Here is a 13,842-nt window from a genome sequence, read left to right on the forward strand (position 1 = left end):
ATGTTATTTACGTTTTTTTTTTGTTTTGATTAAATGGTTTGATTCATGTTTTATGGTTTTGATTTAGATTTCAGGGTTTACATCACAAACACTTTGAATAATTCTATATAAAATGGTAAAAGGAGATGAAGATTCACAAAAAAATGAAGAAGATGAAAATTATTCTTAATTAGATGAAGAAATTTAATTAGAAAATGTTTAAATGGAGAAAAAATAGTGAAGAACCGAAATACCCTTGAGTTTAACGAATAAAATAGACGGCCGTTAGTGTGAAAGACCAAATCCGTAAAAGAAATGCTTACATGGAAGGTTATTTTGTAATAAATGATCAAATCCCTAAAAAATAACATGTATTAGGGACCAAATCAATAATTTACTCTAAATTATATAATATAATTCGTCTAGAATTTCATTACAGAATAAAAATTCATTCATATTTGTACATTTTATTTTCATTTCCTGAATTAAACAAACCCTTAATTTTTTGGTTGCCTTTAACAACTAAAAATGCGAACAACAACCATAAGGGTGGTGCCTGATTTGTTTGATCTTTGCTCTAAAGGTCAAAAATGTTTGGAGGTCCAGGTTCAAATCCAAAAAAAAACAAAAATTCCTTTGTGGTCACGGATGTTCAAATGCAGTGATTCCGGACTACCTGCAAAACAAAGCAGATAGTCGTTCTAGGATTAGTCGACTCGCATAGCGAGTTAGATATTCAGGTAAAAAAAAAATGCGAACAACATATGGCAACTAGCAAAGCATGTAAAAACTCTAAAAATAATATATTACATTAAATAGATAAAAATTGAATTTGTATATAAGGGCGAAAACATACCCCAAGGGTATAATCGTCTTTTTACGAACCAATAGCGGCACCGTGAAGAACCTGTTTTCTCTTATATCAGGGTTTTAGGGTTTTCAAGTATCCTCTTCCAACATTCTTCAACCGGGTTCAGACAGAAAGAGATGGGGAGAGCGAAGAAGGGTCCCAAATTCGCAGTCATGAAGAAACTTGCGTCTCATAAAGCAATCAAACAGTAATCATTCTCTTACCCTCTCTTGATTTTTCCTTACTGTCGACATTGTGTTAATAATCTGATTCACCTGTTTTTTTCAGACATAAAGAAGAGGTTTTGAACCCTAATAAAAAGGATTTAACGAAGGAGAAGCTCCCTAGAAATGTGTATGTTTGTAATTCGATGGCGCCCTAACTTGTTTTTGTCTTTATATAGTTATTTGAATCATTTGATTTATGATTTGGCAGACCCTATGTTTCTTCTGCTCTGTTCTTCACTTACAATACGGCTCTGGGACCGCCTTATCGAGTTTTGGTGGATACCAACTTCATCAATTTCTCCATCCAAAATAAAGTGAGTTTTGCTTAATATGTTATTTGGGATTTTCAAGGGAGTGCCAGCAGTTGTTCTGAAAGAAAGATACTTTTCAAATGCATAATCTTTATGTGTGGGATTAGCAAGTGGTTTTGAATTTGTGATCAAAGCTTTTCTGTTGCTGCTGCTTATAAAAATAGCTTCATAGTGGCAAAAAGAGGACCATTTCAGTGAATTTATGGTTTTGGCACTCTAGTTAAGGATTAGAGCTCTAGCTTACTTTGGAAGCAACACATATGCATGTGTGGATGTGAATGATTGGTATTCTATTATAGGTGCAATGAGCTAAGAGCCCATGACAATGGGGGCACCATTAATGGATCTTTGCATTTGCCAGCTTATACTAATTGTGTTTGTTAGATATTCATAGTGGGCAGATCAACATTTAGATTTTTTTTTGACCTCTTGTCTTTATCCCATTGGAAGTTAGACTAAAATGTTCTAAACTTTTGATGTAGTTGGACTTGGAGAAGGGAATGATGGACTGCTTATATGCAAAATGTAAGTTCTGATTCTGCGCTTTTATGTTAAAACATCATGGTAGAATGCAGATGAGCTTATTAATATATTAATCCGTACTGGTCCCAATGCTATCGTCAATTATATTGCATTGGCTAGATGTACATAAGAAGTTAAAATATCCTGGGTGCTTGCATGCGATTGGTGCTAACTACGCGAAACTAGCTTTGCAGCTAAGCAAGCCTGGTTATATAGAATAATGTTCGGTAGCTTAAGGATGTCATAGCATATATATATACTTAAAAAGAAAAGAGATCTCTGCCTTCTTCTACCTAGATACAAGTAGCCTCTTTCTCCTGGAAACTAGTGCCAATCTTGTTCATTCATGGGAGTCGGAAGAGAGGAAGATTATGTACTGTCTTACTCGTATATCTCTAGAGTTGCCACAGTTTACCTTATGAAAGAAAAATGATACTCCATCCATCCAAATAGATGCATCAATTTCTTTTTTGTTTTGTCCCGAATAAGAACGAAGGTAGCATGCCGTAGTTTCACACGCCATGTGTGTATATGTCCTATTACTCGTAATTTTCTTAACATAATTTTTTACTTCAATATTCAAGATTGCTCATGGCCATTGCTAATTATTACAAAATATTGATAGTGATAGTACTGGTTTTGGTTCACAAGATTTCATTAGTGAGGTATATTCTGATTAATAGTTGAACATTTGAACTCTGTGCTCTTTAAAATTTGCATTTATTTCAGGATAGATGGAGTACTATGTTATATCAAAAAGAGTATTCATGTATTCTTATAAATTTCTTTTCTTGGTGTTTTGTTCCTTCTGAAGGCACGCCATGTATTACCGATTGTGTGATGGCTGAACTTGAGAAACTTGGTCAGAAGTATCGTGTTGCCTTGAGGTAATTCATTTCATTACTTACCTCCAACTGTAGGCTGTATGCAGTTCAATGGTGTCAGATTTTTCTTCTCACTTATAAAAAAAAAGGTCCCCCCAAGATTGTTATTGGTTATTGTTTGTATTTCATGCAATCATGAAAGACTACATCATAATGAAATTCAAATAGATCTTTGGAAATGCCCGAGATTAATCAGACAAACATTGGGAGCAGGATCCTGATTACATTGTATTCCAACCTTGGAATACCTATTTCCTTATTGTTGTGTTATTGCTCAAACAGAATTGCCAAGGATCCTAGATTTGAAAGGCTTCCATGCACTCACAAAGGAACTTATGCTGATGACTGCATTGTTGAAAGAGTTACTCAGGTAATGTAGTTTGGTTTGATGGAATGTCTTCGAGGGATTTGGATTTTGTGGAAGGATTTGGAATCTTTGGAGTGTTTGGTTTGTATGAATTGGAATGGAATTGAATTCCGTTATTTATAAAAACAAATTATAAATAATTATAAAAATTATTAATTACCTTTTTATTAATTGATTATTACAGAACAAATGTTTTAGACATATTTTAAAACATTATTATATACAAATCATTTGAAATCCCATGAAATACCAACCATCCCATGGGATTTAAAATCCTATGTTTGTGGGATTTTAATGAAATCTCGGATTTCATATCCATAAAATCCTTCAAACCAAACATGGGAGTGGATTTAATTCAATTCCAAATCCCTCCAAATCCTTCAAACCAAACATGGGAGTGGATTGGAATTCAATTCCAAATCCCTCTAAATCCATTCCAACCCTACAAACCAAACGGCACCTATATAATATTTGTTTCTTTGTTGTCAACTTGAACTCAACTTTTTGGTACTATAGATTGGTTTTAGACTTGTATATACATACAAAGGCAACCTTGTATGCCTGGGCTTTTACAATCGTTTCATTTACTCTCTTCATCCCAAAATAAGTGTCCAAATTTCTTTTTTAGTTTGTCCCAAAATAAATGTCCAAATTTCTTTTTTAGTTTGTCCCAAAATAAGTGTCCACTTTCAGAAACAAGTGCTTACTTTCCAATTATGCCCTTAATTATGAGACGAACAAATTCATTACTCCCTCTATTATTAAGGGTAAAATTGTCATTTAGTAAATTAGAAAACATAATAATTACACTCATCATCATGTATATTCTACTGAATCTCATAACCTCTTCCATTGAAACAGCACAAATGCTATATGGTAGCAACATGTGATAGAGATTTGAAACGTAGGATTCGCAAGGTATGTTGTATCGTATAGCATGATTACGGGTTTTTTTTTGTCTTGTATGATCGAAAGCAACATATTTTGGATGGTGTAATCAGATACCTGGTGTGCCGATTATGTATATCACCCAACACAAGTATTCCATTGAAAGATTGCCTGAAGCAACTATGGGTGGAGGTAGGCTAATCATCCTTTAAATTTCTCAACACTCAAACCCTTATTTATCGTTCTCATAACGCTTGTTTCTTTCCATTGCAGCTCCAAGAATATGACATTTGGGCGTTCTTGCATGTTATCGATGATAGAGTTTTATGTTACCCGAAGAACAGATCTTGTAGAAATCGCTCACTACTGCCATCCTGAGCGCCTACTGTTCTTCAAGAATGTGTTATCGTTTTATCTTTTTATGTAATGGGTTTTGTGTTATGATACGTAAAGATGAAAGATCGAAATTGTTACTGTACTTTAAAAGCAAAATGCAGTTTTGTCTTCATGCAATTTCTTTAGGGTGTGCGTTTGTTACAGAGACTATTAGAACTTCTTGTCCTACGTTTGGTAGCGACATGAATGGGTACACAAAAATATATTGCTTTTTAGTCATTCCAAAAATAGATGGAACAAAAATTCATGAAGATGGGACAAATTGGTAAATTACTAAATTACTTGGCCAATCTTGTCTGCATATCCAAATATCCTTGCATCTAATATCTAAAATCTACAAGAGATTGAGGGGTTGTTTGGCAATTGTTGAATGATTTGGTGTAGAATGATTAAGTGGTCAGAATGATTAAGAGGCTCTTATGATATAATGCAAAATGAAATATAATTGTTTAGTAATTGTGTACAATGAAATTAAGGCTCTTAATGATTAAGGGAGATCCAAGATACAAAATCATTTAGAGGGTTTTAGAACCATTAAAAGGCAGACTTCTTTTTTGCCAAACAAGATTCTATCTCTTAACAATTCAGAAGTTGCCTCTCAATCTGAAAGTGGAAACAATAATTACAAAGCATTTAGTATACATTAATGGCAATACATCATCATCTGCAGTTTTTACATACAGAAGGGTTCTTGGAGAAGCCCTTTTACATAACATCAAAACCTCATCATAATTATAAACAAAAAACAAAAACAAAAAACAAAAACAAAAACAAATATTGTAAATTTTCACAAAGAATTGAACTGATCAAAACTACAACTTCAACCCAAAAAAAATCTGCTATCTAAGAAGTTTTGTTGCTGCTACAATCGAGTCGGAGTTAATTTCCGTCTCATTTTCCGGCGACGGTTTCACGTACTTCCCTAACGCTTTTTGGTGAGTCCGGTTTTTGATCCTCTGGATCTTGTCTTTGCTTTTCTGCTTTCGTTTCTCCTTTTGTCGTCTCATTTGACTTCTTTCTTTCTCGTACATTCCTTGCCAGAACACCTCGCCCGTTGACGGCCATAACCACCGTTCTTTACGGTGGTCCGAGTCGGCCTCTTCGGCAAGATCTTCGTCCATGGCCTTGAGAGTGTTGTAATTGAACCATTTAATCCACATCTTGCCTCTTCGGCTCTTGAAGTCGTGTTGTTCTTGAATTGTTCCGGTGGTTGGGTCAATGTACACCATTCGCCTTGCGCTATGGTACGCCCATACGTTTACGAGAAGCTCGAGAACCCGTGAGTAGCAATGCTTGTCCTGCAAAACATGAGTTAAAACGAAATGAATCCGAGACTACTAAGGCTATGTTTGGCAAACTATATGATATGTTAGCTGTTGGCTGATAGACTAGTCATAGTCATGTTTGGATCTAACCTTCGATAAACTTAGGTAGCAGAGACCACTTTGATGATGCTCGTCGTAAACTTGTGAATCCAACGCGTCCACAAACATCCTGCAGATGTTCATGACAACGTTAATACCACACTTCATTGAAAAAGGGAATCATTTTCGAATGTTTAACTTCTATTTCTTCCTAGAAGAACACTAAAAAGACGAACCAAACCTTGAAAACATCACAAATTCTACGAAAGATTTGGTTGGCATACACCAGCTATGCATTAGGGACCATGAACCTCCATCCACCGGCATTGGTGGGAGTGACGTCGAATTATCCTTTACTCCATACATTTTCTTGAGAGCGTCCGAGAATGCAAACCTTGTACAAATCAAATATAAGATCAGATCAACCACGAAACACAAACTATTAAACACTTCATTCATCCGATGAAATATTACTCTCTTCGTCCCAAAATACGTACAATGAAAAAGGCACAGTGGTAAAATCGTCATTTTGCTAATCGGAATGTGCGATAGTTACACATTGCTAACTGGAATGTGTACTAGCTAGCAAAAGGACAATTTGGATACACAAGCATTCTGGCAAAATGCAAACGATGTTTGCCTCGATTCCTGTTCGGTGTAACGATGAATCTGTTTCTCAATTAGTGAACAAACTTTCAGGTCTTCCTATTTTGATATTTGGCAAACAGTCGAGATTAAAATAGCGTTCCTAAGGGAGTAACTTCGCAAAAAGTCAAGAATACATGAATGAATATATAACGAGAGGTGGAGAGCCTTACTTGCAATTACCCGCATTTATAGCATCACAAAACGTCCAAATATCTTGTTGCATCGGGTTTCTTGGATCTTTGTCCATTCGAACCCAAAAATAGAGAGCATCACCATGCCTGCGTGCTTGAATGTTGTCTAATAAAGCAACCTCGGCGGCCTTTGACAAAGAAGCCTGTTTTTTTTATATTCAAAATCTTTACTTTTAGGTATGAAGACAAAAAATGCATCTTTGTAGCGTAATACTCTCGGTGTCATGAAAATTGCTACATTTGGCTTGATTGATGGTTCAAGAAAGATTTGACCAAAATACCCTTAGTAAATTCTGAATAAAGAAATCTTGTTGACCCAAATCGATTCCATCATTACAGAAACGGTTGCAATTTTCAAGGATACGAGGACTCAAAGTTGCCACTCGAAGTTTTTGGTAGATCCCAAACTCCTTGGAGGTAAAGGGTTCAAGCCTCATCAAAGGTGACGAGTGTGTGCGAGTTTTGCAATCTATAAACATTGTATACTTTAAATAAGACTCGAAAGAAATTCACATGCCTTCTTAGCCGTCGATCTCCATGATGAAAACCCAATCCAAGCATTCTTGTGTACACGGTCAATACGGTTGGCGATTGCAAAAAAGGCTCCAAAATCACCAAGGGCATCACGGTAATAAGGTATGCTTAGAAGAGGAAGACGAGAAGGTGCATCAATATCATCGGTTCTTGATCTTCGACCTTTCGTTGACTACAGTATCATCAATAAACACCAAGTATGGTGTTAAACAAAGGGCACTCAACAAGAAATCGACACAACCCAATCGGGTTTACTCAAGTGATCAAGACTTCCTCCGGATAACCGAGAGATCCTGAATTCAAATCTCACAACTTCTATATCAATAGGTGGATGTCAAAAGTATCACTATCTCCACCGTAGTTTCTTGTACTCCCACCACCCCAAAATAAGCGTCCACATTTCTATTTTAGTTCGTCACAAAATAAATGCCTGCTTTAAATAGTAAACGTCTACTTTCCAAATCTACCCTTAATTACGAGATAGAGATAATCATTACTCCCTCTATTGTAATGGGTAAATTTGCTATTTATTAACTGAAAAATGTAATAATTACACATTCCTAAAACTGTCTTTTCATCATGGACATTTACCGTGGGACGAAGGGAGCATCTTCCAGAAGAGAAAAGTTCAAATCTTCATGTAAAATAAAGTGACTCACCAGCCCAAGACCGCGATATAGTGGACCACGATGCAAAAAAGGCCAAGCTCCTTGCCCAAAGTAAGGTTCGTAGATGCATAATGGTTGACCCGTCCTTTCAAGCTCCCCATCATCCCTCTCATGCAAATCGTTCTTATACCGATCGGCTTTCTTTGCACTTCGATATACATCCTCCCACGTTCCCCTCGGTTGCTCACTTCTATCCCTTAACTACATCATATTTACATCAAAGATCAGAAGGTATAAACATTATGATCCTTAAAATTTCCAACAAATAGGATCTTGCAAGTTATTTGGATTTTTCCCATAAAAGGAAAGAGAGGTAATTCCACCACAGCGCGTCGTGTGTCCTTCATGATGAATATTCATCATGAATAACACATTCATGATGAATATGGAAGTGTGATTCATTACGAATGTGTATGATGAATCTGTTACAACATTCATGATGAATAACACGTCAACATTCCTGATGAGTATGCCACGTGTTGTGGCCAGTTCCCAGATTCCTAATCAATTTTAGATTCCTAACAGAACATGCCCTCACCCTACCGTCATTACATTTATATCAGTGGTGTTTTGATTTAGGTCCGCAGGATTCCTTTACCGTCTTTATAGAAAGGTATATTACATTTTTCACAAAAGAACCGTCAACATTTTACTCAAACTATGCGTGAAGTCGAATATAGAAGAATAAGGGAAGATAAATTTCTACATTACCTCACCATCTTCTCTTCTCTTTTTAGCTGTTGCTATCTGAATGCTTCTCTCTTCTTCCCATATGCTGTACAAAAATGTATCATCGGCCACAACATCGGCAGAACTCTCTTTTAGAGTACGGTTCCACCGCTTTTCAACCTTGTTTAAGAAATGGTATATCCTCAAAGTTCTATTTACATATTTACGATCTGCAATAGCTTCAAAAAGATGCCACTGCCACTCAGTTTTGATGTTAGAAGGAATTTCCGATACTGCCCTTGGAGATGCAACTTCCGATGGAAGGTTGAGAACATTTTCTATCAAAGACGCATACCCTTCAACGGATTCCAAAACCATCATGTTTTTTGCGGTATGTTTTCCAAATGACGCAATGTTGTAAGCTAGAGATGATAGTCTTCCTTTTGACACGAGTTGCAGCATGATCTGCGTTAAGGCCTTTATATTCTCCTTTGGAAAGAGATAGCCATTGATCTTGTCATCAACCTGAAATATGATATCAAGCTTCAGTTCATATCTTGTTTCTAGAATGCAATATATGGTCGAGATGTTAAAAGGCTGAAGTTTCTAGAAACATACGTATTTCTTGATTATGGATAGGTCAGGAGCTACTATTGGTTTCTCAAAGCACATTGCTTTTATTAGAATGTCGGGAAAAGATTGTTCTTCTAGAAATGACCCGTATATCACTACATCTGCGATGCTCAGAACATTGTATACATCTTCATCAATGGCAGCATGATTTACAGTACCACTTGGGTAGTTCAAGTTTGAAGCAATTCCCTATAAAAATGTTGACATCAAGTTAGCATGAAGCAGAAAAACGCAAAATAGAGATGCTCCTTTCATCCAATCAAAACTACAACCATTTCTGTTCTTGGATGTCTGCGTTTGGTACGCGAAACAAGATGAGACATGACAGAACAAGAACTTGCTGTCTCACGTTTAGCATGACATTAGACTGGGACAGGGCACTACTGAGTGGGACAAAAATGCACTTTTTTTTGTCCCACCAAAATAGGTGGAACAAAATTCAGGAAGATGGGACAAGATTGGTAAATTACTAAACTACCTATGTCAAAATAAAAACCTAAAACCTTCCACAATTCTTTCACGCGCCTACCTCACTCTCACCCGTCAAGTCTTGTCCTGTTCAGTTTCGTGACGTCTAGTCCCATCTGCATACCAAACGCATGCTAAAAGTTCCAAGCTTTCGCTTCATTTTGCAACTTTGCAAGTTAAAATTTCATACTCCCCATCACCAATCGGGTCCAAAAGGTTCTCTTATTTTGATTAGTGAAGGGTACTTTGAGCATTTAACATACAAGCATACACTTTTAGATGTGAGCAAACGCGGGTCAAAGTTTATGGCTTTTATGGGTTTAAATGAGTACCAAATAGATAATATCTAATTTTCAAGAAAAAGATTCTACCTTGATAGCTTCACTGTAATTACCCGTTAAGTCTTGACTCAAGATTATGATCCTGAGACGAGGACTCAAACTATCATCAACAGGAAACTCTGCTAAAAGTGGTGATAAAGCCTGTAAAACGAGTGCATGCTCCAGCCATAATCCTTTATACAGAAACTGACTGCCCGTTATAGCAATAACAAAATCACGATCCCCAATGTTCATATTCACACGCAGACTTTCTTGAAGAACATTTGTTGAGTTATCTAATTTGCAAGCCCCAGAAGGAGATCCAGGTATAACAAAGTAGTTTCCAGCATCAAATGCAGCATAAAACATCTGAAAATATAAATCAAATTGGAAAAAAGTAAGTTCTTGGAGAACATTTTAACAAAAAGTTATTGAAAGGACAAAAGAGTCACTATAATATACCGGAAGCACGTGATTAGGGAAGACAACAACTGTAGCTCGATTAAAGACCGCTTTCCAATCATCAATCAGCTCAACTTGACCATTTGAGACGTAGTTTTTGAAGCGGGTAGCAAGTGTTTTTTCATGGACAATCCATATAACAGGTATAGATTTAAAAGGTTCCTGCAAAAGGCTGTAACAACTAAATTTATTAAGTTTATGTAACTTATGACCACATTGCCTCAAATTATTGGGAGAATATAAATGTCGAGCTGTTTTGGTTATCCTTTTATTGTATGTTTTTTCCTTATAAAAGACCGTGTTTCAAGTTTGAAGTGTGAATCGCTTGATCATGAAAACATGATATGATAAAACTTGGTAAACTTACCCTGAAACGACGTCTTTTGCTTCAAGAGATGTCACTAGTATGGCATCATAGCTGCAAAGATCATGCAAAACAGTAAATGAATAGATCAATAGCCCGTCGAACACCTTAAAGAGCCTGTTTGTTGGAACATCTCCAATGGTGAAAACAAAGACTTGATGAAAAGGTTGAGAACCACTTGATGAAAAGGTTAACCATTGGAGAAATAACTTGAAGAATGACTTGACATCCAAAAGCTTGGGGGATGTCAAGTGTTTGAAGATGTATGTACATGTATTAAAAATGAATTAAGAATACAAAAAAAAAAAACATTTAAAACACTTGACCACTGGAGTAAGTATTTGAAGATGGATTTTGTTTAGTGGAAACCTGATGTGGCAAATAGATCAAGTCTTTTAAAGACTTGACCATTGCGAATGCTCTTAATGGCTAATGAGCTTAATGGGACTCGCAGCTTATTCGGGCAGCTATACATGACTGTTTGGTAGTGGCTTAATGGTATAGAAAGTAGCTTATTCAGGAAACTTCCAAGGGGGAGCTTTATGCAGGAAAGCCAAGTAGTTACCAAACCTACCCCCCCCCCCCCCCCCAAAACAATTAACAAAACACGCTCCTTACATCTATGAAAAACCCTTCCCAATCTATAAAGACAGATTAATCTACACAAACAATTGTATCCATACAGGTTTTAACGGAAAACCAACCAAACAGCCCCTAAGTTGAACATAGATACCATCACATATTCTTCAAGAAATAGATTCAAGAAAACCGAGACCAAATTTCAGAAAAATGGACTAAAGAAAACCTATTGTGTTAAATAAACATACTTCAGCCAGTCGACCACAATCTTCGGATCACCACCAGCTTCCACAATATTGACCGGAACTCCAACATTTTCCCAAACGGAATGCACGGGGCCATCTTCAAGTGAGTAAACCTGCACAAAACTCGATGATCACTAACAAAATCTCTTAAGGACATCAAATATCAATTACGATAAGCAAATCTCATTTCGCGCCAACAAAGCACCCAAATCTCATAAGAATCAAAGCCTTAAGTTTTGAATACGATAGTTAAAACAGTTACCAGTTATATTAATTCTAACTACTCTTAATTCTATGCCATAAAAACTTTCTAATCATAAATCATAGCAGTAAAATAGCCCAAATTCTCCTGACAACAAAATTACCTCAATTTCATATCCAATTGCTTTCAAAGCAGCTGCAACAGTGACCATCAATAATTGTTGTGGATCAACCAACAGATCTGCAAAAACCTAGAAAGGGAACTGATAAAAGTTAAAACTAAAATGAACCCAAATCCAAATACCATTAAGAAGAAGATTGTTACTTAGTAAAGCACTCAAATGAATCAAAAAATGAGTAACAATCTTCAGAAATTACTATAAAGATACTCACAAAAGCAAGCTGGGGTTTTCTGTGCCCAAATCTCACTACTCTTCTTGACCCTCCAAAAGCCACATTATAAACATCTCTATTGTCTCTTTGGAATTTGAGCAAAAGCTTGGTAGGCTCAAACTTGACACCTTCACCAAAATCCAATCCACCAATTTCTTTCAGGAAATTCTTCAACTCCCCACCAAAATTATCCTCCTTTTGTTTCAAGAAATCCCCACCATCTTTTTCCACAGTGGAAAGAGGCAAGAACATTTGAAACACTAACATAAAGAAGATGAATACAGCCACAGCACAAATCCATTGCAAGTAATCTAGCTTCTTCAAAACCATAAATCTTGTAAACCTTGATCTGGGTCTTTGCACAAATGAATTGTTCCTCTCATTTCTAGATGAAGATTTGAGTAAAGAATCCCTCTTTAATGGCAACACTCCATTTTCAAGAGAACCCATTTACATTCCCACCAACGGATACCTAAAAACACAGCTTCCTCAATCGGATTTCCACAGATTACATACCTAATAAAAATCAATATACAAAAGGGGATCCTTTTTGCTTTTTTTTTTTTCTTTCTTGAGGTATTTGGCTAAACTGGGATTAAATCATCACGGCAAACCCAATAACGGAAAAGGCATTGAATATTGTAATCAAGATTTCTTGAAAAAGGGTAAAGACAAAAAGGGGGGGCTTTTTTGGTTTGTTGTTGATGTATTTGGCTATAAAACTGCGATTAAATCAGTATCCAAAATGTAGTGATTACAGATGATATGAACTAGGAATAGCAAGAAGAGTGTTCGTTATCCTCGTTCGTCTATTTTACAGATAGACCCATTAAAGAAATCAAGAGATGCTTGTGAGTAGTGAGTTGTTTCTGTTCAGTGCTAAAAGAGAACAGCTCAGAAGCTTTTAGAGATAGAGAGAGAATAAATCCATTTTTCTTTCTTTGTTTATCTTTTTCCTCCGTTCGCGGCTGCTGCTAAAATTGACGTCAACGATGGTTTTACTTTCTGGGTTTCCATTTTAAATTTAGGTTTAGCTTTCCCAATTCAAAATCCAATATTCATGGTTATTTGATAATTGTTGAATAATTTGATGTAAAATAATCAAGTGTCAGAATAATTAAGAGACTTTTATAATATAGTACAAAATCAAATATAATTGTTTGCTAATTGTGTACAGTGAAATTAGGGCTCGTAATGATTAAAGGAGATCCAAGATACAAAATTATTAAAAGGGTTTTAGAATTATTAGAAGACAGACTTTTTTTTTTGCCAAACAATATTAACCTCTTAAAGATTCAGAGGTTGCCACTTAATAAAAATATTAAAAGGTAAACAAACAACCCTTTAGAACATCAAGGTTACTATTGAAAACCTATTTTTTAAATATTTTTTTCATATAAATTTCATTTAGTTTTTTATAACAACCTTTTTTATGGGTTTAATGTATTTTTAATATCAATAATTATATATAAAAAATTATTAAATATCAAAAATAAGTAAAAAAATATATAAAAACTAATAAAATGTCAATTTACAGGTGAAACATCTATAACAAAATGTTCTTATAAGTAAAAAGTATAGATTCTTAAATGAAGTGCAAAGAACTGCCATTGAAGAGAGAGTTCCTAAGAACCTCAAACTATTTGTAATTTTGTACAAGAACTTTGATTCTTATCTTG

At 35.6% G+C, this 13,842-nt stretch overlaps 2 protein-coding genes across 2 annotated transcripts; one reads left to right on the plus strand and one right to left on the minus strand.

The window, feature by feature from the left end:
* The first annotated feature begins 917 nt into the window (after positions 1-917).
* LOC112522902 (rRNA-processing protein FCF1 homolog) lies at positions 918-4,541 on the plus strand. Its single transcript, XM_025132237.1, has 9 exons — positions 918-1,037; positions 1,118-1,183; positions 1,265-1,370; positions 1,850-1,892; positions 2,704-2,776; positions 3,056-3,143; positions 4,002-4,058; positions 4,142-4,220; positions 4,302-4,541. Exons 1-9 carry the CDS (start codon positions 967-969, stop codon positions 4,313-4,315), a joined length of 597 nt encoding a protein of 198 aa, XP_024988005.1. The 5' UTR covers positions 918-966; the 3' UTR covers positions 4,316-4,541.
* A 493-nt stretch (positions 4,542-5,034) lies between these two features.
* LOC112523447 lies at positions 5,035-13,127 on the minus strand. The gene is made up of 14 exons (XM_025133063.1): positions 12,164-13,127; positions 11,935-12,021; positions 11,573-11,682; positions 10,749-10,799; positions 10,382-10,553; positions 9,971-10,288; positions 9,117-9,320; positions 8,541-9,023; positions 7,821-8,030; positions 7,145-7,333; positions 6,607-6,770; positions 6,030-6,182; positions 5,840-5,918; positions 5,035-5,722 (listed from the first exon to the last, which is right to left on the minus strand). Exons 1-14 carry the CDS (start codon positions 12,611-12,613, stop codon positions 5,264-5,266), a joined length of 3,129 nt encoding a protein of 1,042 aa, XP_024988831.1. The 5' UTR covers positions 12,614-13,127; the 3' UTR covers positions 5,035-5,263.
* Positions 13,128-13,842: the final 715 nt, after the last annotated feature.

The sequence above is a fragment of the Cynara cardunculus genome (genome assembly GCF_001531365.2).
Source record: "Cynara cardunculus var. scolymus isolate 2C chromosome LG 12, CcrdV1, whole genome shotgun sequence".
Taxonomy (NCBI): domain Eukaryota; kingdom Viridiplantae; phylum Streptophyta; class Magnoliopsida; order Asterales; family Asteraceae; genus Cynara; species Cynara cardunculus.

Bases quoted from the DNA above. Each gene is read 5' to 3' on its own strand.
- LOC112523447 (XM_025133063.1), bottom strand. From the start codon at position 12,613: ATGGGTTCTCTTGAAAATGGAGTGTTGCCATTAAAGAGGGATTCTTTA. The intron at 12,022-12,163 runs GTGAGTATCTTT...TTCCCTTTCTAG, and splicing joins GAAAACCCCAGCTTGCTTTT to GTTTTTGCAGATCTGTTGGT. The intron at 9,321-9,970 runs GTAGAATCTTTT...ACATTTTTATAG, and splicing joins ATTACAGTGAAGCTATCAAG to GGAATTGCTTCAAACTTGAA.
- LOC112522902 (XM_025132237.1), top strand. From the start codon at position 967: ATGGGGAGAGCGAAGAAGGGTCCCAAATTCGCAGTCATGAAGAAACTT. The intron at 1,371-1,849 runs GTGAGTTTTGCT...CTTTTGATGTAG, and splicing joins ATTTCTCCATCCAAAATAAA to TTGGACTTGGAGAAGGGAAT. The intron at 2,777-3,055 runs GTAATTCATTTC...TTGCTCAAACAG, and splicing joins AAGTATCGTGTTGCCTTGAG to AATTGCCAAGGATCCTAGAT.